This window comes from Paralichthys olivaceus, chromosome 3, assembly GCF_024713975.1.
Source record: "Paralichthys olivaceus isolate ysfri-2021 chromosome 3, ASM2471397v2, whole genome shotgun sequence".
Lineage (NCBI taxonomy): Eukaryota > Metazoa > Chordata > Actinopteri > Pleuronectiformes > Paralichthyidae > Paralichthys > Paralichthys olivaceus.
Window position 1 is genome coordinate 12,195,804 of NC_091095.1, and position 24,015 is coordinate 12,219,818.

The 24,015-nt window shown below is 40.4% G+C and overlaps 2 protein-coding genes and 1 long non-coding RNA gene across 3 annotated transcripts in view; 1 reads left to right on the plus strand and 2 right to left on the minus strand.

Annotated features, from left to right (window-relative positions):
* LOC109625335 (uncharacterized) overlaps positions 1-1,627 on the plus strand; it is a 102,399-nt gene extending 100,772 nt beyond the window's left edge. Inside the window, exon 3 of the long non-coding RNA XR_011240603.1 lies at positions 1,491-1,627. This is a non-coding gene — a long non-coding RNA (uncharacterized lncRNA). The remainder of the gene's footprint in view (positions 1-1,490) is intronic.
* Positions 1,628-6,757: 5,130 nt separating this feature from the next.
* LOC109625432 (uncharacterized) lies at positions 6,758-22,830 on the minus strand. The gene is made up of 3 exons (XM_069522759.1): positions 22,685-22,830; positions 20,261-22,176; positions 6,758-9,909 (listed from the first exon to the last, which is right to left on the minus strand). Exons 1-3 carry the CDS (start codon positions 22,701-22,703, stop codon positions 7,288-7,290), a joined length of 4,557 nt encoding a protein of 1,518 aa, XP_069378860.1. The 5' UTR covers positions 22,704-22,830; the 3' UTR covers positions 6,758-7,287.
* On the minus strand, positions 11,270-16,449 carry lrrc15 (leucine rich repeat containing 15). The gene is made up of 2 exons (XM_020081473.2): positions 16,214-16,449; positions 11,270-13,477 (listed from the first exon to the last, which is right to left on the minus strand). Exon 2 carries the CDS (start codon positions 13,468-13,470, stop codon positions 11,758-11,760), a length of 1,713 nt encoding a protein of 570 aa, XP_019937032.2. The 5' UTR covers positions 13,471-13,477; positions 16,214-16,449; the 3' UTR covers positions 11,270-11,757.
* Positions 22,831-24,015: the final 1,185 nt, after the last annotated feature.

A 24,015-nucleotide genomic window follows, 5' to 3' on the forward strand; every position in this document is an offset into this window, starting at 1 on the left:
AAAAACATTTTCTCTGGGGCAACTGTGGCACCATGCAGCAGGACATGTTTCAGCACCTGACAGATTCCATTTTTAGCAACGAGTGAGAAGGTGTCATGGTGACCTCGGCTCCATGTCGCTGCGGCCTGCCTCGGGGGGTGCAGCTGGCAGGCTGAGATTGGATTCAGCTGGCACTGCTGGAGACTCCTCGGGTGGGAGCCTGGCTGTGTTGGGTGGGGGTCACATGTGTGAGAGAGCAGAGCCAAGGTGGCTTTCCACCGCCAGAGGCCAGGGCTGCCCCTCAGCAATGTGATGTCTGCCTGCACGAGACTGCTTGTGCATATGTGCTCTTGTTTTTCTAAATGAAATCCATTGCCCCGGAGCTAATGATGGAAATAATGTGCTGTTCCTCACTGATTTAAAGGGCAGATTCTGTGCTAGAATTTAAAATTTGTGTAATATAGAGGATTAGGATTCGATTTTGGAGATAACAGCATGGGAGCTCAGGATTATAGAACACAAACACAGTGAACATGTGTGTTGAGGTTTGTGTACTGACAAAATACAGTGTAAATGTATGTTGTGTAAAATATGGACCTTGTATGCACGCTTTAACATTTTCAGGGATTTTGCATGGAATGTAAATGGACTTCGGCAATTGGTTTTTGCACAAGTCAGTATCAATTCAATTCAATTCAATTTTATTTATATAGCGCCAATTCATAATTTACATTATCTCAAGGCACTTTACATTTAAAGGTCAAGACCTTAAAACAATATTAACATAGAGAAACCCAACAGTTCCCACAATGAGCAAGCACAGGCGACTGTGGAGAGGAAAAACTCCCTCATTAACAGGGAGAAACCTCTGGCAGAACCAGGCTCAATGTGAGCGGTCATCTGCCTCGACCGGTTGGGGTGAGGAAAGAAAAGTAAGGGGGGAGGAAAGGAGAGATGGGTGGAAAGCGGGGGAGAGAAGAGAGAGATGAGGTGGAGAGAGAGAGACCAGTAACAATTTGGCACCATCAAAATCAAGGCTAACCATAACAATAACAATGTATAGATCTACAACATGACTAGATATATTAATGATCACTAAGTTTTGTGTTTTTGCTGTGCCTCTGTAAAACAAAACTTCAAACATTCTGATGATTCATAGTTAGTTACTCATAGAGGAAACAGGTTTGCATGCAAATGTTAGTCTTGGAAGAAATTTGAGTGCTATCAACTCCTGGTTCCAACATAAGGAAGGTAGTAATCTAAAATATCTGATGGTGCTCACGACTGGACAGTTTGTTCCAGGCTCTGTTTGTTCCCACTGTGCACAGCAACACAACACATCCCAGGGGGCTTGTACCTGATGAGTGAGATCTTTAGAGGACGTTTATAATTTGTGGCTCAAACATTTCTCCTGAACTTTAAGGTTTTTGTCATGAATAGCAAAATTAATCTGCCAAGAAAATACACATTGTTTTTCTGAACATGGTGACATTTATATGTGTTCAAAACAGCAGGTTTGTGGAGGCTGGAGGGCAGCTGCTGGATCGAGTCCACTGAGCCAAGAGGTGACGTCTGTCAGTCTGTGTCAGACATGGAGGAGCAACAGTCATTGGAGGCCTGAGGCACAAGTTTATTGCCATAATGCAACTGAAAAACATGAAGAAACTGACCCATAAAACAAAACAAACACATGTTCCACCAGATTCTCATTGGTGAGAGTGACGCTATATGATCTTGATGATGACTATTGGCAGTGAGCCACATGGACGGGTGAGTCTGGTGCTGATTCCCAACTGGATTGAAAGGCCCTCTACAGTGAGTGGTTGCAGGTTCAATGTTGATTTCTTTTATGTAGCTTTTAAGTGAAAATGCTACTATTGTACACTGTATGTCATCAAATTATTGTTTTTCAGTGTAAGTGGAGTCTTGAGTCGTTACTTTTGAGACTTGCAGACGCCTTTAACCTGCTTCATTCACTTACTTAAAATTCCCCAGAAATTACTTTAAAAAGTACACTGGCCCTCAGTAGAGCGCATACCTCCGCCAAGGTAAAGAAATCCTACTCATGACTGTCTCGTTCTTTTGTTTTGTATCATTTCAGAATTTTAGAAGAATTTAGAAAAAATTTGAACAAACTGACATTGGGACGAATGAAGGAAGGAATGCACATCATCACCATCAACAATCACGTACAATTGTACGTACAAAACCTGAATCTCCCCTCGGTGCTTTCTCTCAACTTTTATTCTGAATTCATGAAGCCAGAACTTAGTGTAAATAATGACTGTTAGGGTGCCTAAAAATATCTCATCCACATCTATGTCATATGTTCCACATATTCTTTATAATAGGCCTCCCCTGGTCATTAACCCCAGGTAATCAGCTGCACTATCCCAGCTGAAGATCTGCCTGCTAACTGCAAACTATTTTCCAGCTGAAAAGTCTTGGTTTGGCTGTAATGGGCTCCTCCTCATTTTATGGCTTCTTACCTTCCCGAGCACATTGCCCTTTTCACACGCAATTACCTCCTCAGATCCATTTCGGGCTCATTAGCGAGACTTTTCATCCTTCCCCTAAAAGCAGAGGATTCAACGCCTCCTCATGCCAGACCTGTGTGGAAATGAAAGGGATTACTGAGGAAAGATAAATGCCGGTATGAAGTTATTATACAAACTTACTATCATTTGGTCTATTGTGCTGCTCACATTTTAACGATTTGTGTTTTAGATTCTTCCAGATTTATCTTGAATCATCTGGATGTAGGAGACTCCTGTAAGAAACATGCAACCTCTCAAGGTGTTCGTGAGCAGCACTCTGATCTGCAGTCGTCCCTAACATTGAATACATTTGCAGACAAGAGGGTCAGCTGTTTATTGTTGATTGAGCACCCAGTTAGAAGAGGCTCCATTACTTTACAAAACTCAGATAACCTTCAGAACAGGCCGTAAAACTCAGTAGTCAGCTATCAGCTCCAGCCAGTCATTACATTCACAATGCCACATGGCAACGTCACCCGCTATCTTGTTAGCTGTAAATAATGTTTTGGGGTCAGTACCTGTTTTGGCCTCTGAGTCTCAGGATCTCAACTCAGCAAAATGAGTTGTGAAGAAAAAAATGCAATAATAATGAAAACGTGCGTTTAAATATTATATATTTAACAGTTTTAAGTAAGATTCAACAGAAGAGTTTTGTGCCCCTAGTGGTTCCAGGTGTTGTTATTGTTTGGTGACTATCAGACAGACACTGCGATAACAAGACACTGTCTCCTGAGGAAGTTGTCAACACCACTTTGGAGATAACGGAGAAGAGGAGAAAGAAACATGTACACTGAAGAGGTACGTTGACATTTTCACTATGTTATACTCAATGTGTGAATCAGCAAAAGCTATTATTATCAGGCAACTATGCATTGCAGCTTAATAACATACTTTGGGTTATGCTAAGTCTTTGCACAATCAAGTAAAAACAGGGGATGGTGTATGATTGGGGGGGGTGTTTTTTTAGAATTAAGCATCAGAAGAAAAAGTATGAGTAGAAAGAGCCAAACTGGATGTTGTCCTGGCCATCGCTCCACCTGGTGCCTGTGTGAGGTTCACTCTCATTTTATCTCTTTGTCTGTTGCGAGTTTGTCAATTCCGCCATTCCATCTGTCATTTCCATCACTGAGGATAGATATCCAAAGAGCGATATCCCCTCCCTACCTTGTATTGGTTAAGCAAGGTGAAGGAGTTTCAGTAAATCAAGTCGTAATTTTTCGGTGAAAAACTGCTTCCCGGTGGCAAAGAGAAAAACATGGTAAAAGCAACAAAAACAAAAAAAAAGCGCATAAAAAGGATTTTTAAAATTGCAGAAACACTGAGGCGATGAGGCAGTTCACTTATAAAGATGTTGCTTCAGGACATGAATGGATATTTTAAAGTTCCTGGAAGTAAAGTTGGACATTTCTGTGGATGCAATGGAAATTCAGAGAGACAGTCCACTTCAGCCACTTCAACACGGAGAGATACGAGAGATTAATCTTAAGTGTATAGCTATATTTACTGGGATTAACAACAGAGCAAGACTTTAGAGATTAGACTCCATCATTGCTGAATACTTCACTTAGCATGGGGCCATATGAAAATATCTGGTGTCTGGAGTCAAGACACTTGTGTGAAGTTACATGGTTGATGGAAACCCTGGAGGTCATGGTGGTGATTAATAGGTGGTGGGTGACTCAAAAGTAGGTCTAAAAGGCCATAATTGAAGAAAAGTTTTTTTTAAAGAACAACATCTAGGGACTGATGCAATCAGGAAGTTTACTGGTCAGATTTGGTGACATCAGAAACGATAATGTTTTATCAGGAGGTTGACAAATTGTCAAAGTAGAAATGACGGATTAGAACGACACAAGAGAAAAGATCTTTGCTGAACTTTTGCCGAATCTTCATGAGGATGTGAGGGTTTTTACACGCTGGCATGACTCACTGAAAGTTCTGAACAGATATCCCATGGGAGGATTCTTTACAGCAGCAGAGTCCAGATGTTTGGGATTGTGATCCTGTAAAATGGAGATATGTCTACTTACGTACCCTCATCTCAGGTTTTATTGGACATGAGTGAGCAGAGAGTTGGTTTTCTCCTTAGATTTTATTTTAGGTGAAAAACACGAAGAATAATGAGAGTGCCAGGTGAGAAAAACATAACGTGTATATTGCACAATTACATGATTTTCTTATTTACTGCACAATCATTTTCTGACCACCTACATATATATCTTTGGAACACAAGGTGGTTCTAACTCCTACACTAGTTTGGAAAGTAATGCTTTGCAGTCCCTTTGTTTCTGTCAAGGTAACTTTAATATGCAATAAGGAGCGATGAGCATTTTAATGCACATCTGGCCATGAATGTGATCAAATAAAAACTCTTCTTAAATTAACAACATGGCCAAATGGATTGTGCTGAGAACTGATCCTCGTGGCTCAAAACATCTTCTGATGTTGCTCTCCACATTAAAATGTAAAAAAAGGCCTTAGCTTTCATTTAAGACACTGAGATCACGCCGAGATTCTTTTTTCATCGTGAATTTTGGAGTTTTAGCAGCCTGTAGGAGTTTAAGATTAAAAAGTTGCATGATATATATATATGATATCTTCCTAATAGTGTTGTAGAGGAGATGATGATATGACTGTTTCCCCTTCAGACGTATCACAAAGTTCTAACAACTTGTCTGTAATCACGGAGACGCAGGGAGGCAAATACAGCGTGGACTAAAATACTCCAGTCACTCAAACATGGATGAATAATAAAGACATCAGACTTCTTACTCCATGTAGAGACGAGAATAGCTTTGTGATGCTGCATCATAGGAGAGGACTTGACAAAAGTATCTGTGCATTACACTTAGCTGCAATTCAGAGAGGAATTAAATATTTAGCAGCACAACTCTTAGGGCTTCTCATCGTCTTGCAGTCGATTTGTGTGTTGGTCTTCAGCTGCAGACGTCAGATGTTTGGCTGTGTGTTTGATTTTGTGCTGAAGAAACTGACAAATGCATTTTTAATTTTGGTTTACATTCTAATGTTGCTCCTCACTTATCATTTCCCTCTTCCAGCATCACAGCACTACTTCTGATGTAACTTGAAATGTGTGTATTTTACCATACAGCCCCTGAGGTAAATCGGATAGAGTAAAGTTATGTTACCCTCGTTCAGTGTCTTCATTCACTATTCTCATTGTCTGGCACAACCTCATAACATTTTTCCTTAACAGAAGAGTCAGCCTTCAGGCATTATATAAGGTGCCATGTCTGGAGTAATCTCAGTTTGGATCTTATCTGCTTAACTTTTACATTTTACTGGAAACTAGATTATCTTATTAGTGTCACTTGATTTTAGTGGGGAACCTCATCTGTAATGCAACACAACGGTTTTGCTGAAGGGGAGAAGCACCTCAGGGAACAATTTAGAATTAAATTAATGTTTTTTTCCCCCTGTAGTCTGTGTTTGCTGTTATGTCCGATACAGAAGTGCCCTCTGGTGGAAGAGATTCACATCTTTGCTACATCTTTTGTCCGGTCACAGCAAGAGATTAAAACAGTTTCACAATGAAGAGATATATGAAGTCAAAGGCAGCGAGGAAACAGAAGTTTGACAGTTTATTAATGGCTCAGTAGCAGCTGCATATTATCATTGATAATGAGACCTGTGGTCTGAGTCACGTGTCTTGATATTTGTCTGAATTAGTTTTTTAACTGGCCAGCTTTGAGCGATGAAACATGTCACTTCAAGTCATTGTATAGCAAAGTAAAGGTTGTGTTACCTTTAGAGGCCTATGGTATATGTTTTTTTTTGGTGTATATATAAACACCCTCAAATTACAGTCAACACTTAACCTCATAATTACTTGTAGTTCAATGTCATATTCATCATTCTGTTATACCATAAGAAAAACGCAACTCAATTACTCAGACTCTAAGAAGATACAGGTTCTATCTCTATCTCACACTCACACACACATACACACACTGGCATACACATGTAACTCCCACACATGTGCACTGGGTTAATGAATCCAGTCACCCGCTCTGTTCCTGTGGTACTATCTTATAAAAGGCCTAATGAATGTATTTAACCTTTAGCTATCAGACAGACAGACGTGCCAAACACCAGACTCCTGCTCAGTGTTTTTCACTCTGCAACTTCTTCAGGTTATGACGTGTGAGATTCTTCTGTTCTTCAGAGAAACATAAAAGAAACCCACTGATGAAGGAAGAAAATAAAACTAGATGAAACATGCCATGATCTTTTATTCAGACTTCTACAATATCATCTTGGTTGCACATCAATTTCACTGTGTGTTAAATAAACCTACTGAGTGGACTTGTTTTCTGTGAATGAGACAGAATTAGAAGTGTTGTAGATCTGTGGCTCCCCCTGCTGTACAACTGAATCTTGGCTAGAAGCTTGTTAATTGTCAAAAGTTTAAATCATTATGTTGGCGACATATCATTGCTGTTCTTGTGAAATATTTTACAGAAAAAAAGTCTCAGCATTCAGCATGATTGGTAATGTGTTTTATTAAGAATGTGTATTGTACATTTTCTTAAAATTGAATCGACCTATTATTTCAAGGTGCCCTAATCCATTCTTTCATATTGACAATGCGCCACATGATGGTGTTATGTGTAAATGTTGTGACTCATATCGATTTAGCAGTGTGCAGCATATTACAGATATTCTAACTTTTGAAGGTGACTGCTCGTTGATCTTTTACCATCATAGTGATTAGAGCAATGAACTCTCTGTTAAATATTGTTGTTCTTGTTTAAAGTCCTCGAGTCTCTTCCTCTTGTAGAGGCCTCAGGATGATCTCTTTCCTGTAGGAGAAGCGTGTGAGTTTGACCCTGTGATACTTCTTCTCTCTGAATTGCAGCAGGCAGTAAAGAGACAGGGTGAACTTAGCCAGCACCAGTGTGCAGATAATCTCCACAACCAGCAGTGCGGTGTACATCATCAGCTGGGACTTGCACTGCTGAACTTTGCTTCTGTGCTGATATGAGGCCAGAGACATTGGTTCCACTGGACAGGTGAAGACTAATGGAGTGGTTGTTAGGTTGGTCGTTGGTTGGGTTGTCTGGAGGAAGGTGGTTGTGGGGATAGCTGTGGTAGTAGTTTTTGCAGTACTTGTGGTAATGGTGGTGGGTGCAGTTGTGGTTGAATGTGTAGTAGTTGTTGATGTGGTGGTCGTAGTTGTGGTTGTTGTAGGAGTGGTTGTAGGTGTGGTTGTTGGAGTAGTGGTTGTTGGAGTGGTTGTAGGTGTGGTTGTTGGAGTGGTTGTAGGTGTGGTTGTCGGAGTAGTGGTTGTAGGTGTGGTTGACGTAGTAGTGGTTGTTAGAGTGGTTGTAGGTGTGGTTGTTGTTGTAGTAGTGGGTTTGGTTGTTGTAGGTGTGGTTGTGGGTGTAGTTGTTGTAGGTGTGGTTGTTGGAGTAGTGGTTCTGGGTGTAGTTGTTGGAGTTGTGGTTGTGGGTGTAGTTGTTGGAGGTGTGGTTGATGTAGTAGTGGTTGTTGTTGTAGTAGTGGGTGTGGTTGTTGTAGGTGTGGTTGTAGGAGTAGTGGTTGTGGGTGTAGTTGTTGTAGGTGTTGTTGTTGGAGGAGTGGTTGTGGGTGTAGTTGTTGGAGGTGTGGTTGATGTAGTCGTGGTTGTTGTTGTAGTAGTGAGTGTGGTTGTTGTTGGTGTGGTTGTAGGAGTAGTGGTTGTGGGTGTAGTTGTTGTAGGTGTGGTTGTTGGAGGAGTGGTTGTGGGTGTGGTTGTTGGAGCAGTGGTTGGAGGTGTTGTGCTTGTTGTAGAGGTTGCTATTTTTGATGTAGTGATTGTGGTAGTAGTTGTAGTCGTAGGTGTGGTTGAGGGGGTTGTAGCTAAAGTTGTGGTTGGTATAATTGTTGTTGGCCGTGTGGTCGGAAGTGTTGTGGTGCGTGTGGTGGTTGTGGATTGTTCAGCGGTGGTTGGTGTTGTAGTAAGTATGGTGGTTATTGGTTGTGTAGTTGGTGGTGTTGTGGTTGTGGGAGTTGTCATTGTGGTGGTGGTAAGGAGGGAAGTTGCGGGGGGAAGGGTGGGGCAAATCAATTTATCTTCTGTCAGGTCTTTGATTTCCTGCTCCTTTAAATCTTCTGGATACTCACAGACGACAGGCGACGCAAGTTTGTCTGAGTTTGCTTTTATCCAAAGGTGAAAAGAAATCAGATTACAGTCACAGTTCCAAGGGTTTCCATTGAGGTAAAGCTTTTTTAGGTTTAGTAAAGGCTCAAAAATATCCTCAGGGAGCGTCTGCAGGTGGTTATGAGCGAGCTTTAGTGTGATCAGTGACTGAAGCTTTTCAAACACATCTGCATCCAGCGACTTTATCTTGTTATTCTGTAGGTTCAGATCTTTGAGCTTCTCAGGGCCTTCAAAGTACTCAGGAGACAAGGAGACAAAATGATTATTAGACAAGTCGAGCTTCTTGACTTTCTTCAGGGGGATGAATATTCCTTGAGGGAGGGTGCTGAGATCATTTTGACTCAGACTTAACTCAACCAGTTTATTTTCTCCAAAAAGAACTGGAGGCAGACTTGTCAGTTTATTCTTCCGCAGGGTCAGAGTTTTAAGCTGAGGGAAGCCAACAAAATATTCTGGAGGTAAACTGGTGAGGAGGTTATTTTCCAAACTGATCTTAGTAAGCTTGTCTTTATGTGGAAACAGATTTGGTGATAATTCTGCGATTTTGTTGCTCTGCAAGTAGATTTCCTTCAAGTTTGGTAAACTCTGAAAAATGTCCTCAGGAACGGTGGTTAGCTGATTCTCATAAAGTCGTAGTATCTGCAGTTTGTTAAGGTCTGAGAACAAATTGGTAGATACAGCGGAAATGTTGTTTTTAGCTAAATGGAGAGACAAGAGGTTATCAAGACCTTCAAATGTCCCATTTTCAATCGATAGGATCTCGTTCCCATGTACCTCGATTGCCTTTAATTTCTTAAGGCCATCAAACAAGCCTCTCTCCAAACGCTGGAGCCTGTTAAACTTCAGTATGATATTCTCCAGGTTGCTGAGGTCTTTGAATACTCCCACTGGGATTAACATTAATGGAGTGTTGGAGATCTCAACATGCTTGAGGGACCCCAAACCTTCAAAAGCTCCTGGCTCAATAGCTGATGTTGGAGTCTTCATGAACTCCACCTTTTCAAGGTGCAGGTTTTGAGCAAAGGCTGCTTTGGGGATTGTTTTCACCTGGCTACTCACAAAGAAAACCTCTGTCACGCCTGCTCTCAGCATTTGAGGAATTTCTGTCGTAGATGTACCAAAGACTTGCTCGTTCTCTTTGGAGCAGTCCATCTCCTTTTCGCATTGAGGCAACAAAGTCTCAAACATTATAGACAGAAAAAGAATGATGATTTCTCCTCTTGACATTCTTAATCACTATAAAAAGAAAAAAGATGCGATCATATATCACTTACAAAATTTTTAAGAGATAAGATTGTGACCCATGTTCTGTTTCAACAGTCAAATACCAAAGGAACATTGACTTACCAGATTATTTCCAGTCCCAGGATGAATCAGAAGGTAATTACATTAGAGATGAGACACAAACAAACATGTCTCATGAGTTATCTTCTGAAATGGTGTAGGGCAGCAGGTCTTGAGTGTGGTGCATCCCACATGAGGCGTGACACATCTGCAGCTTGAGATAAGAGCGGAGACTGGAGAAGGTTTTTAATGGTTTAGACATTAACTACATGGCTCAGCAGTATCTCTCTAAGATTACAAAATATTAGAGTAATTTTTTCTTATTCACTAACATTCCATATCTACTTACTCAATACTCAAGAAGTTTTCAAAACAATGTACTCCACCAGTGATTTGAATGTTCATTTAAAATTTGATTTGTGATTAAACTTTGGCCTATGACTCCATACATACATTTGCAGTTCACCCTATGTGTGATGTATGTTAGGTTATTCACCTGGAGCAGTTGTGTAAATACTTTATTTTAAAGGTCGAATATTCATCATGATCTTTAAACGACCACACGCTGTGGTATGTAAACAGTTTTATACATCTGTTTCCACATTATTGAAAGCAGAAAGAAAGTAAAACTTTACAAATCAACTACCCTCCTTCCAGATTAAGTTATTTTAGTCTTTGATTATGTTTTGTTTTAACTTCCCTACCAAAACATTGTTATTGTCAGTTAATAATTAGTCAGCATTTGTGCTTTGTTTGTTTTGTCTGGTCTCTGTGTAATTGCAGGGGAAGCCGTGGGTGGAATTTTTGGATTCGTGACAAAATAGTTTCAAACATTAGTTGCACTCCCCTCCAGTAGATGGCGATCTTTTATATTGAAAGGATATAATCCAGAGTGCAAGAGGGGGGTGGAAGTTATAACCAGTGCTAAATGTGCACAATTACTGTAAGTTTTCAGAATGATTACTGTGAATGCAAACCTGTGGTACAGTATCATCCTTCCCTTCATCGTGACTACTTTTAAATCCACTCAGTCTGGATAGGAAATTTCCTGTGAAGTTGTTTCAACAAGAATTTGTAATTTTTGTGTTAATCATTTTCTATATGATGTAGTATGTAAGTGCAATGCTGCTAACCTTCATAACTAAAGCTTTACTCTGTGGGTAAACTACTTTTCATAGGGATTTCAGTCATGTTTTGTCTTTCACCGTGTCCTGGAATAAGGTTTTCTGTCATATTCTTTGAGAGAAAGTGTGAGTTGTCATGTTATACCATGAATAGCTTACTTCAGTAAATGATCACTTCAAAGTTAGATGGATTCCTCTAAAACAGTGCATTTATTCATTTAAAAGTTATATGTTGCTTTGAATTGTCTTGCAGTGGATTAAGAATTACATATTTGATTCAGCATGGATAGTCATTTTGATAACAATTACAACTGTTTCTAAAATGTATTGTTAGCACAAAAATTCAAACTGCAATAATTAATGAAGCAATGAAAGCCCATTGAACAGAGTTCTCAGTTCAGTCTAAATATTATCCAGAAGTACACTGTTTCAGTGCATTTCAGTTTACAATCACCAAACGTTTCCAGTTTCCCATAACAGTACTGACTGGTACAAAGCGGAATGCTAACTAATTCAAAAGAAAATCTGTTTCCTTGTCTGTTCTAGCTGAAGAAGAAGGAGCTGTAGTGGTTCTTTCTATGACTTGGAGGCTGTAAAATCAACTCTATGCTCCAGATCAGCGAGCAGTTACTTGGCTTAAAAAGTTCTTGTGTTATTGATGTTGGGTGGTTTACAGCACAGAGTTCTTATTTCTGCGGCCTATATTTCCCCTGCCTCTCTTGTTCTTCCTCCAGCACATGCAGCTGATGATCACTGTGCTAATAATGACAGTGGACACTACTGCGATGATGATAAGGATTATCGCAGTATCATTAGGAACCGTTCCCTGTTCCCCTTGTCCACTGCTGGTGACTTCCTCAGGCTCTGAGGTGGGTGTGGTCTTGACAGCAGGTGGGACAGTGCTTCGTCTAGTTGGAGGGGTGTTTGGCTTCCTCCTCTTCTCTGTTGAGGTCAACACAGGATCCTTGGTAGAGCTGAGAGGCATTATGTTCTCGTTTGTCAGCAGAGCGATCACCTCACCGTTCAAATCGAAAGGCATTTCACACACCACAAGGGTTTGATTGGCCTTGGTTGGGTGCTGTCTCAGCCAATCCCTTAGAGGCAGAATATCTTTGTCACACCTCCAGGGATTCTGCTGTAAGAGTACTTCATTTGTCACAGTGAGTGCATCAAGACTTTCCTGTGGCAGGTTGTTGAAGGAATTGTTTTGCAGGTCTATCTGTCCTAGATGGCTGACACCCTGCAGAAAACCTACAGGGAGTGAGCTGATGAAGTTGTGCTCCAAGGAAATGTTGACCAGGCTGGGAAGACCCTGGAAAGTCCCAGCTTGCAGGGTTGTGAGCAGATTGGTGTGAAGTGATATCTCTCCCACCTTCTCCAACCCTCTGAAGGTCCCGGTAGAAACGTAGCTGATCTGGTTGCGACTAAGCACCAACAGATGCAACTTAGTCAGATTTCTGAAGGTGTCATCCTCCACACGGCTGAGCTTGTTGTCATATAGCCACAGCTCCTTCAAGGGCATGGGCCCAAACACCCCTGGACCCAGACTCTCTAGCTGGTTTTCATACAGTGAGATCTGGGAAAGGAGGGGAAGGTTTAAAAAGATCCCCAGTGGAAGAGATGTAAGCCTGTTGTTAGAGAGGAACAGCTTTTGGAGCTTCTGAGTGTTAGAGAACAGGTCACGGTGGAGGTGAGTAATTAAATTGTCATTTAGGGATAGTTCCTCTAGATTGCCAAGGTCATCCAGACTGCCAACAGGGAGTTCCTGTAGGGAGTTTTTACTAAGCCGCAGGGTTTTAAGCTTAGAAAGACCCTTGAATGTCTCTTGAGGCAGTTGACTGATATTGTTTCCAGAAAGTAAAAGATAACTTAGCTCAGTAAGGGTGTGAAATGCTTCCAAAGGTACAGAAGTGAAAAGATTCTTGCTTAAGTCAAGAACTTTCAAATTCTTCAGAGAGGAAAACCAATGAGCGCGCAGTACCAGGAGTTTGTTGCTCTTTAGAGCCAGAGACTCAAGACTCTGAAGATTTTGGAACAAGGCCTCTGGGAGATCTTGCAGGTCTGTGCCAGTAAACCCTAAGGCACCTATATTCAGAGTGGCATCAAGTGTGTCAGGGTGCACCTCCTTCAGAACAGTGTCTTTAATCACAAAGATGCTGAGGGCGTTAGAGAAAACAGTCAGGTCCTCTGGTTTCAGAGAGTAGATACTGGAGTTGGAGATGTAGAGGGTGGTGGTAGATGAGGGCAGAGGTGTGGGGAAGTCTGAGAGGCCACTGCAGAGTATTTTGTTTGCTTGACATTTGCATCCAACTGGACAAGCCCAAACAACAGCATTTAGAGAACAGAAAAGAAGGAACACATGAAGAGTCAGTGGCAGGTCCATGTTTCCCCTAGAAAACAGGAAAAAAAACATATTTTGCAGTTAAAACTGGTTGTGAGTCTTTTGCCTTTTGTCCTCCAACCACCAATTTTACTAAAAGTTACTTCACTTTTGGGCAAAGAGGCAACATATAGGAATATCTCTTGAGTTCACCTGTTGATGCCCATACCAATTGAGTCACCAAAAGTCACTAGGTGACAGGAGCACAGAACCGAAAAATATTTTTAAGAAAGTTTAGTTTATTTTTTTCCAGATGCATATGAGGTCACTGTGACCTTTACCACTGAAATCTAATCAATTACTGTTTGAGTCAATAAGACAACTTGTCAAACTGTGAAGAATTCCCCAAAGGCAGACTTGAGATATTATTTCATCCATGAGTCTAAGTTAACATTTGCGCCAAATATTAAAAGATTATCTCAAGGAATTTTTAATTTTTGTTCAAAAGACAAAAACAGGTTTTATGAGATCACAGTGATCTTAATCTATCACCACCAAATTTGTAAAAATTCCCTGTGGGTGTCATAAGGCATATAAACATTGACATTTACCCAGAGCATAGACACATGTATGCTCATGAAGGAAACTGAATTACTCCATTCTAAACATGACGCTTTGTTGTGTTTTTACCCGTGTGCTACTCTCTGATATTTGCTGTGCAGTCTTTATTCGTTTCTGTGGTCTGTTTTTTCTCGTCTCCCTGAGAGAGGAGGGGGATCTCTGCATTTTATATCATTACCACAATAAGACATTTCTACTGAAGGCAACTCTAATTAGTAGCAGTGCCTCCATGTTGCAGCCTCAGCATTCTTGTTTTAACCAAAAAGGAGACATGAGCATGGATTGATCTAGGGCTTTATTTTGCTGCCTGTGGCATGGAGCATTGCTCATTAGCATTACCAAAAGGGCTGACTGGTGAAACACTGTTTTAGCAAGCTTTTGTTATTAAAACACTTTATTCTTGATTTGTATTCATCAGACATTTCAGTCTGCTGCGGGATGTTTTGGAATTAAAGGTCCAAACTGCTGAGTAGATGCTCATATGACATGCACATGGTGTTTGGTTTCCCCAACTACAGCAAAATCATTTCTATTTGCTCTTTATCTTTGCTGTGTTTATGTCACAGCCTGTCAGAGTGCAGGCACATGTTGGAGGCTGAGGTTTTGCCCTTGTTTTTGATGGGACAGGAGAACTGAATTGCCTCTCCATACAAATCCATTTAAAGTTCTGCAACTTCAGGTTGGCAAGCGTGAGTTGTTTCTCAGTGGCTGAAGTGTATTAGGGTGCAGAAAGAGTCTCTGAGAGGAAGTAGCTTTTGTTCTGTTCTTTCTGGTCTTTCTTCTCTTTCTTTCTCTTTTGTTTTTCACATCAAAGATTGAGGGTCATAAAATCCACCCTGGTGAATCGCAGCTCGTCCTGTTTTTGACACATCGTGAGCTAATTTTATTTAAAGGTCCAGTGTGTAAGATTTAGGTGAAAGGGATCTATTGGCAGAAACTTAATGTAGAATAATCCTCCTGATGTTTTCACTAGTTCATTTCATCTAAACTGTATGAATTGTAGTTTTCTTTACCCCAGAAAATGTCCTTTATATTTAAATACTTTATATTTACATCGAGCGGACCCTCTCTACGGAGGCTGCCATGTTTTTTACATTAGTCCAGACTGAACAAACTAAACACCTTTTGAGTTTTTATGACAGTTAAAGGCTACCAAAGGTTCTTTTTCATGTTTGGAAGGAGAGGGTGAGGTGAGGGGTGTTCAGCTGCAACTTCAACATTAGATATCATAAAATTCTACACACTGTACCTTTAAGCTGAGGGGTTCGAGGTCCCTGCTGTGAGAGGGACATTTGCATTGTTTGGAGATTATAACTGCTATTTTTAAAATCTGATTGTTACTCTTCATTTCTTACAGTATACCTTCTTATACTACTGTTACAAAATCTATGAAAATATACAAAAACCTTGTGTCCACTTCCCTTTTTCTCTTAAATGGTGTGAATGTGATGGTCAGAGTTCGTATTTTCAAGTCAGGACGGGGTTTCAATACAACAAAAACCATAAAGTTACCACATATTTCAGTTCCCATTTAGCTGTACGACTACATCTTGAAAATGGATTTACACAACTTACGTATTATTGTTTCATTACCCTTTCTCCTCCTCAACTCAAAATTAGAACTGCACAACTTCTGTGCCTGTTCACAACAGTTTAACAACGTTCCCATTCAAACCATGTTTCCACTCTGGTTTATATTATAATGTCCCAGTCCAACTAAAACCACAGTCTAGTCTCCACTAGGATGACCTGGAATGGTCTGCAGTGCAGTGTAATGGCTAAAGCATTTCCAGTACACCAGTAATTGCTTAGATTTTTTTTCCCCTTGCCGGAGCTTTTTTTTTTGTGAAAGACTGAACTAACAGAAAGAGAAGAAAGTGGTCAAGTCATTGAGACGCGATTCATCTAATTTATAAAAGGTTTTGTTTAAGCTTTTACTTAAACTCAAAATGTTAGGATACAAGTTTAACATTTAAGCTTCCCTCATTCACTTAATTCTGTTATTGTAGGAATAACAGTATAGGTCGACTCTCTTCACATGAATACACACATTCCTTGGCTAAATCACAAATGAACATAAGTGGTAATCATATTGATGATCATAGATTTCTCCTTCATGTTTCCTCCTTGAAATCTTTCAGCCACATTTTTATTCTACAACACCCTGTTAACATGAAACACTTACCTCCAGTAGTGTCTGACGATTGAGTGAACACAGACAGTGAGCTTGTGCCGTTATCTTTTATTTGCGTCCTCCCTCAGCTTACAAATCCTGTGATGAAAGTTTCCAGCACTTTCTGAACTCTCACGGCATCACATTTTCCTGCTCCTGCTCACGCGTTTCCCTTCATTAGTCACTTTTTTCGTCTTTCTGTTTTTTGTCCTGAGGTCATGAAACCTGCAGGTTCTTTCTCTGAAGCCTCAGTGTTACCGTTCAACCGGCCCAGCCCCCCGCCCCCCGGTTGTCCCCTCCTCACACGATCACACCCACACTCACAGTTTCTGGGGGATCAGGCAACAGGCGAAGCCCCACCCCTCTGGTACTGGATTTATGTTTGTATAGCTGCTTGAACACATGTAGGAGGATATGCGTGATCTGTAATTCATCTAAGTGGATCCACATGTTTTCACCTATACATGTGTTTCTTGTTTTCCTCCAGGAACACTTGTAAGGTATATTTGAGTTGGTAAGTGCTACAGGCAGAGGCAGAATTTGGTCAGAGCATGATTTTGTGTTTAGTTCTGAGTGTATCTGCATCGCTTGTTGTTTTGGTTTTGCAAATTGAAGAATAAGCTGCTCATATTTTTATTCTTGACACCCTGGTATGCTTGTAAGCCGATGGGTTTGGTACTTGGCAGTCCATCAATCCACTGTTAGGGCATTACACTCCAACACTTACACTACAAAAAACAACAAAACAACCAGCACACTTGTGTCCAGTCTTTTGTTGCAAATTATAAGATTCTGGATAAAATTATGTGAGAATTACCTGCTGTTGCACAAAGCTACTGTTTGTGTGCACATTAAGCTGTTGAACGACATTTTCATCTTAAATATCCAGAGTGGCATCACTTATCAGGCAATCATGCATTATTAGGATGGAGGAAAACAAGACATAACCCCTGAAAATGTCGAGCATTGAGCTGTTTTCAATGAACATGTTCATGTAAATACAGGGCGATTTGGCCCTGGTACTAAAATGCAGAATGTTCTGTTCCTCAGTAAATTAGGGAGAGAAAAAAAAAGGTTAAGCAGCGAGTGCTGTTCTGCTTCTAACATTCCTCTGTAGCTGTAAGTAAATCCATCTGTTTTAAAAGCCAACTAACTCCCTCTTTACCACAGACTACAGATAGCAAGGGTGGAGTTAACGTATAGCCGGGCAGTTTCTGCAATCCTTCCGATATTGCTGTGAAGACACAGGAAGAACAAGTTCATACCAGTGTTTTAAAATTGACTAAATGGATCTTAAACTATGATCATTAAGCTGAAACACATGTAAGTGTAATCTGTATGTTCTTTGTATGTGTCCACATGAATCCGTAACATCCCTGATAAACTGTTCATGCTAGAACAGACTGGATAATATGAAAGTGAATCTGTCACCATTTAGAATTTTAATCTAAAAACCTGTTGAATGGGAACAACGTCTCCACCTTAGTTGTCAAAACTTGTGTCTCCAGTTGATTTTTGGGTGAGTGGTTGAGATTTGAGGTAAATGTTCAGTGTGTAAGATTTAGGTGAAAGGGATAGAATGGGCTCTTTATATTTAAAAACTTTATATTTACAGCCTCCCTGTGTTTTCTCCATGTTTTTTTTACTGTCTTCTAAACTGGACAAACTAAACACCTTTTGAGTTTTCATGACAACTGAAGTTCACCACAGGTTCTCTTTCATGTTGGGAAGGGAAGGGTGAGATGAGGAGCATTCAGCTGCAACATGAAGGTTCACTTCTAGATGAACTGAAACTTTAAGTTACGGGGAAGTAGTGGATACATCTGCAGGAAATCTATAGTGAGGAAAGCAGGTGATGCAATATATAACGGAACACAAACAAACGTAAATGTTCAATAATTTTTTCAACATGTGTTGTGTTTCTGCCCGTTTTGAAATGTGACACAATGCAACTATATATATTTAATTTTCTATGTCTGTCATATGTTCATTCCCAAATGATGTTACTCTTTCCAGAAATGTCTGAAAAATTCTGGCTTCCATATAATGTTGTGTAGATCTGATGCAATTACTCTACAGCAACTACTGACTAATAAGTACAAGTGACAGAAGCTTTACTCTTTTCTTTGGTAGACGAAAGAAAAAGTTTTGATTCAAAGGTGATGTGGGAGGTGGAAGAGTGCAGGTTGAGGAAATCATCTCAGTGCAGCGGTCTGTTCTGGACCCACTGCTATCCGCCATGACGCCTGCTTAAACATCACATTTCCTATGTGTGTGTGTGTGTGTGTGTGTGTGAGTGTGAGAGAGAGAGAGAGAGAGAGAGTGTGTGTCATCACTGTTGTGTGAGCTCAGCGTACTGGAAGGGCCTAATCACTGGTTGTCATAGCAATGAACTTGGGTGCTGCTCCCCAATTCATCCTCTTTTGTTTGCTGTTTGTTTAAAGTCCAGTCTCCTCTCGAGGAATTTCCGGCATCTGCTGTTGTGTTGCGAAGGTTTAAAAGCTTGGGAAGCTTTTTTTTCATGAGCAGTCGAACGTTCTCTGTTGTTTTGCCTCCAAATAAAAATAAAGTGTGATGTGTAATTATCAACAAGTTTCTTAAGTTATGTCATGAGTAATCTTGGATAACAGAAAGAGAACGATAACTGTGCACATTGTTGTGGGTTTGTTTTATGATGGAGGCTTGTGAAATTACAGGGGCATTGTTCTGCATCAGAGTCATTTCCAAGTTATTTTGCTCCTTGACCTTGTGAAATCATAGTGATAACTCACTGAGTCTCTTGTTTTTAAGGATAATAACAATGGGATGTGATTCATTTGTGGAAAGCACATTTATCTGTCATTTCCTTTCAAAGAAGAAATCTGGATTTTAACTCCAGATAAGAGGATGTTTATACTGAAGAACCCTCAGTACATTGGGTGGCCTGGCACAAGTCTCTGAAACAAACTCCAGAAATGAATAGATTTAGTAGTAGTTTATTCTAATAGTTTATTAGTGCAAATATATTATAACCTTTTATTTGAAACATGAAAAATACGACTAAACTGTGACAAACTGAGCTCCCAAATAACAGTAACGAGTGGTAATGGTCTGATTTTAACTGATAACAGATGTTGGAGCAAAAGCACATGTAATTACTGATGGGAGAGGCAGGAATATCATCATGATGTTGCTTGGTGGTATTTTTATTTACCTCAGCTGGAAGAAAAGAAAGAAAGAACTTTCACAACTAGAGGGAGACAAAACCACCTGTTCACTTTTGACTACATGGGTCGGTTTTGTTTATGTTTATTTTATAACATCATCACTCAAGTAAAAACTAAACCTTACACACACAGTCTAAGTCATAAAAAAAAATTCCCCAAAAACTGCAACTAACTATTATTTCTTATTATTAATGATGCCCCCCAGACCCCAAAGTGATGTCTTTACATCGTCAATGTATGCGACCAACAATCCAAAATCCAAAGACATGTGATCTATTAACATGCAATGCTTTGACACAAGACATTTGAAAAGCTGGTGTCTTAATGTTATTATATATATATATATATATATATATACAGTATATATATTCAGATATATATTATATTCAGCTTTTTTGGGGGAAAAATTACTGAAATAATTGTGCAAGTGAACAAATAACAGCAAATTTTCATGTCTTAAAAAGCAAATTAATTTTCTACAAAATATGCAAATTATAATAAAAATGATGAAATGATGAAATGATATAAAACAAATAATCAAATAAAATGATTTGCATACACAGCTTTGTCAAAATAAGTTTGTATTTCTTGTCAGATTGTATATTATTAATTATTTTATCATCTAAACATGATTTTTTAGCAAGTAATCTTAAAATAATCTCAGCTTTAACGTTTTTTTGAAAAGGCTACATTGAATCCTGCATCTCAAGCCAAACTGCTCACAACTAAATCAGCATCGAGAAAAAAGCAACAAACAGTAGTGATCTTTAATGTGCTGCTGCTCGTGGAAAAGGACAGTTTATGTTGGACTCATGTGCACTCATCCTGATAACATGTTGCGCTGCCCTTATTTACGTGCACACCCACGCTTCAGCTTATCCATGGTCTTGTTGAGGCGATACAAGCCATACATGGTAGCAAGAGTGAGGAACAGGCCTGTGGTCACGAGAAGGATGTGAGTGAACATGAGGAACCCAGCCCAGGCTGTGTCTGAGGGCACAAACCACACCAACACCCTGCCCCTGTGGTAATTGTGGTGAACATACTCCGGGCCCTGCACGATCACCAACCGTTCATAGAAAGCATGTGACGGCTGGTAGGTCACGTGACTCTCGATACTGAGAGGGAGCTCTTCTTTAGGTAGGGCGGTGGTTGCAGGGTGGAGGGATGATGTCGCAGCATCGGAGGTGGTTGATTTTGCAGGTTCGGTGGATGATGGGATGATGACTTCACTGGTGCTCCAGGGTGTTACGGGTGGTGTGGTTGTTGAGGCTGAATCACTGGTTGAGATGGCGTGGAATGGTTGTGTCGGTTCAGGCACGCTTTTCTGTGTAGGGAAAAAACTGGTAGCATCGCAATATGTGAACTCCTGATCACGCAGAGAGTCTACTTTACGGAGCAGTTTGTACTCTGGACTTTGACATATCACCTTGTCTTTGTCAATGACCACATGCACATTGCTTCTTATCCATCTTGCAATACCTCTGATGCTGCACGTGCACTCCCAGGGGTTGCCACTCAGAGTCAGATTTCCCAACGCTGCATTTGACAAGAAAATATCTCCCGGCAGAGTCTTGAGGTAGTTATTCTTCAAATCGATGGTCTGAAGATTTTTGAGGCCCTGAAAAGTGTTCTGGGTTAGGTCCTGCAGCTTGTTGTCTGTCAGAACCAACACTCTCAGTGAGGTGAGTTCAGAGAACAGCTGAGGATGTAGATAGTGGAGGTCGTTGTATTTCAGTGAGAGCTTCTGCAGGTGGGGGAGACAGCAGAAAAGGTCTGCGGGCAACACTCTGAGTTTGTCATTTAAAAGGAGGTGAAGCTTCAACAGCCTGGACATGTTGCTGAATAGATTCCCAGGAACAGTAATGAGATTGGTGTTGTACAGATAAAATTCTTTCATCTCAGGCATGTGACCCATCAGCTGGTGTGGTAGGGAAAGCAGTGGGTTTTCGTAGAGGGTCAACTTCCTCAGCTTGGGCATGTTATAAAAGGCTTTTTCTGGGACACCCTGAAGTTGGTTGGAGGACAAAGTGAGAGTCCTCAGGTTCCTCAGTGAGTGGAACAGAAGCCGCGGAAGCCTGGCGATCTGGTTGTGGTGGATCGTTAGCTCCTGGAGGTTGACGAGTGCATCAAACATCTCGGGCTCCAGCTCCTCGAGCTCATTGTTGTACATGAAGAGGCGGCTAAGGTTGCTCAAGGAGTGAAAGATGGTGGGAGAAAGCCTCTTTATGGAGTTCCTGCCAAGATTCAGATAGATGAGGTTGGTCAGTCCATTGAAAGAATCCGGAGCAAGATTCCTCAGTTTGTTGCGGCTCAGGTCCAGAATCTGCAACGTAACATGTCTGTTTAATATTTCTGGAGAAATGGTCTCCAGCTGGTTTCCATCTAAAAACAGCTGCTCCAGTCTTGTCAGCGGACTGAACACTAGAGCAGGAAGCGTGGTGAGATTGTTGGACGACAGCTTGACGGACGTGAGCTGCGGAGCGACGTGGAACGCCAGTGGATGGATGGTGTGTAGGGGGCTGTGAGTCAGACTGAAGCGCAGAACTGGGTTAAGGTTTACCAGGCTCTGCTCGTTTATGACATTCATGTTTGTGTTCTTGAGGTTCAGCATGTATGTGTCTGGGGGCAGCTCCTTTGGTATGTCCGTGACCATGTCGCCGGTGCACAAGGCGACATTGTTATGCGAACAGTCACAGCTCTGGGGGCATCCCATGCTATAGGGGCAGTGAGGAAGTATGACGAGGATAAGTATGATCCACAAAGGGCCTGCATGGTGGAAACAAGGACACATTTAGACACATGATCAAATTTTAAATTATATTATTACATCATGTTAAGTTTTTCTCATTAATTGACATTTGAATTGCAATGAAAATTTGCTCTTTAAAAGCTCTTATAGATTCTGTTCCTTCTGTATTTAAAGCATATATCTTTCCTTCCCAATACTTTTTCTGTTTAATGTATATAAATATATATATATGTCAATTTTCTCTTTTATATTGATACATAACCTTCACTGTGGATATTGTGTGTTTTGTATTTTATCGTTTGTAAATATTTTTGGATGTGGTTTTCATATACGCCATTACTGGTTTCCACCAAAACCCACATGCCCTTTAGATTGAATTGATGTATTTTGTATTTAAGTTTTGTAAACTAAACTAACCCTTACCCTTCTCCAAGAGTAATTATCAAATCTATCAGTTTCAGACCAAATCTATGGCTAAAAAAACTTTGGTTATAACAAAAGAAAATGGAGGAAAACTCTACCGACCTCTGAAGTAGGAATCCATCTCTGTCTGTTTGATTCCTCGATGCTGATGATGCTGATGATGCTCTGTGTTTCTCTTGGGGCTGGAGCAGTAGCTGACACCCGCTGTGGTTTGTCAGGAACTGTAAAGTGTAAAACTCAGAGTGACACGGAGGCTGCTTGGTCATTTCCTTTGGACTTATCTTGACAGGATGGTGTCACTGCACGCTGCCTGTGCTCCAGTTTGAGAAATGAACTGAAGCGGATAATGTTTATTTGTGGTCCATATCAGTCAGAGCGTTTTGTGTTTTGTTTGTTGTTTGTGTGTAAAATAAAACAAGACAATGTTTTGAGTTATTTGTCAGGCAGTACCAGGCAGTGATGATAACTGTTTACCAGCAGTAACTCCCAGATCCCAGCAGTTTTATAACAGGTTCCCATGGCAGCTTTGTCAATTGTAAGTTGTGTGTGTGTTTGTGTGTGTGTGTGTGTATGTCTGCGTGCGCATGTGTGTTGCTGTAAAGTGCTGAAAACGATGTAGTAAATACATAATATAGTCCTGTGTTTCAAGATAAATAACATATTAATTTAACTTTCAGTGACACCTTGCTGGTTGATATATTGCAACATGTACCACAGAAGCAGAATAACTGACGTTTACTGTATAAATGCAAAATGGTAAAAAATAAAGAATAAATAGTATGATATGATAAACGTAATATATATATTTTAATACAGTTATTTGTGTAAGCTTATAAGTTAACATAACTGTTTCTTTTAATATAGGATTTGTTTTTTCAATTAATGTTCCTTTCTGTGCAGGAATTAACTGTATAAGTTGTGATGTAATGTTGTGTGTGTTGTGTTGTGTGCATGTGGAAATCTTGATGTGCAAATATAATAAGCTCTGAAACAGCATCAGGGGAAAAAAACGGCCATTCCTCCCTCTGCTGGGATGCTGTTTAACATTCACTGATGTGGCAGATGCTTTAATCCTGAGCAGTTTACACCTGAGTAACAGCACTCAAGCAGTTTTAGACTGTGAGTGCTGGTGACTCCTCTTCCGTTCATCATGCTGCTCTGTGTGATTCACATGTTTTCACAGCAGCTCTCGCATTCTCTTGACGAGTGACTCAGCTTTGTCACCAAAGTCCTCCAAAAAATCCCATCAAATAAAATTCATGGAAAAGTAAATGACTCAGACATGTATTTCCATCGTTTAAACATATTATATTCAAAGTGAATAAAGAATTAGAATAGGTATGACTGTTAAGAATATTGATTTGTTGTTCAGTTATAGCATGAGTGCTATTGTTGATGAGAAATTAAAGAAATGTATTTTTGTCAAGCTCCTT

Bases quoted from the DNA above. Each gene is read 5' to 3' on its own strand.
- lrrc15 (XM_020081473.2), bottom strand. From the start codon at position 13,470: ATGGACCTGCCACTGACTCTTCATGTGTTCCTTCTTTTCTGTTCTCTA.
- LOC109625432 (XM_069522759.1), bottom strand. The intron at 9,910-20,260 runs AAATAAGGGCAG...TTATAGTGATTA, and splicing joins TGAAGCGTGGGTGTGCACGT to AGAATGTCAAGAGGAGAAAT.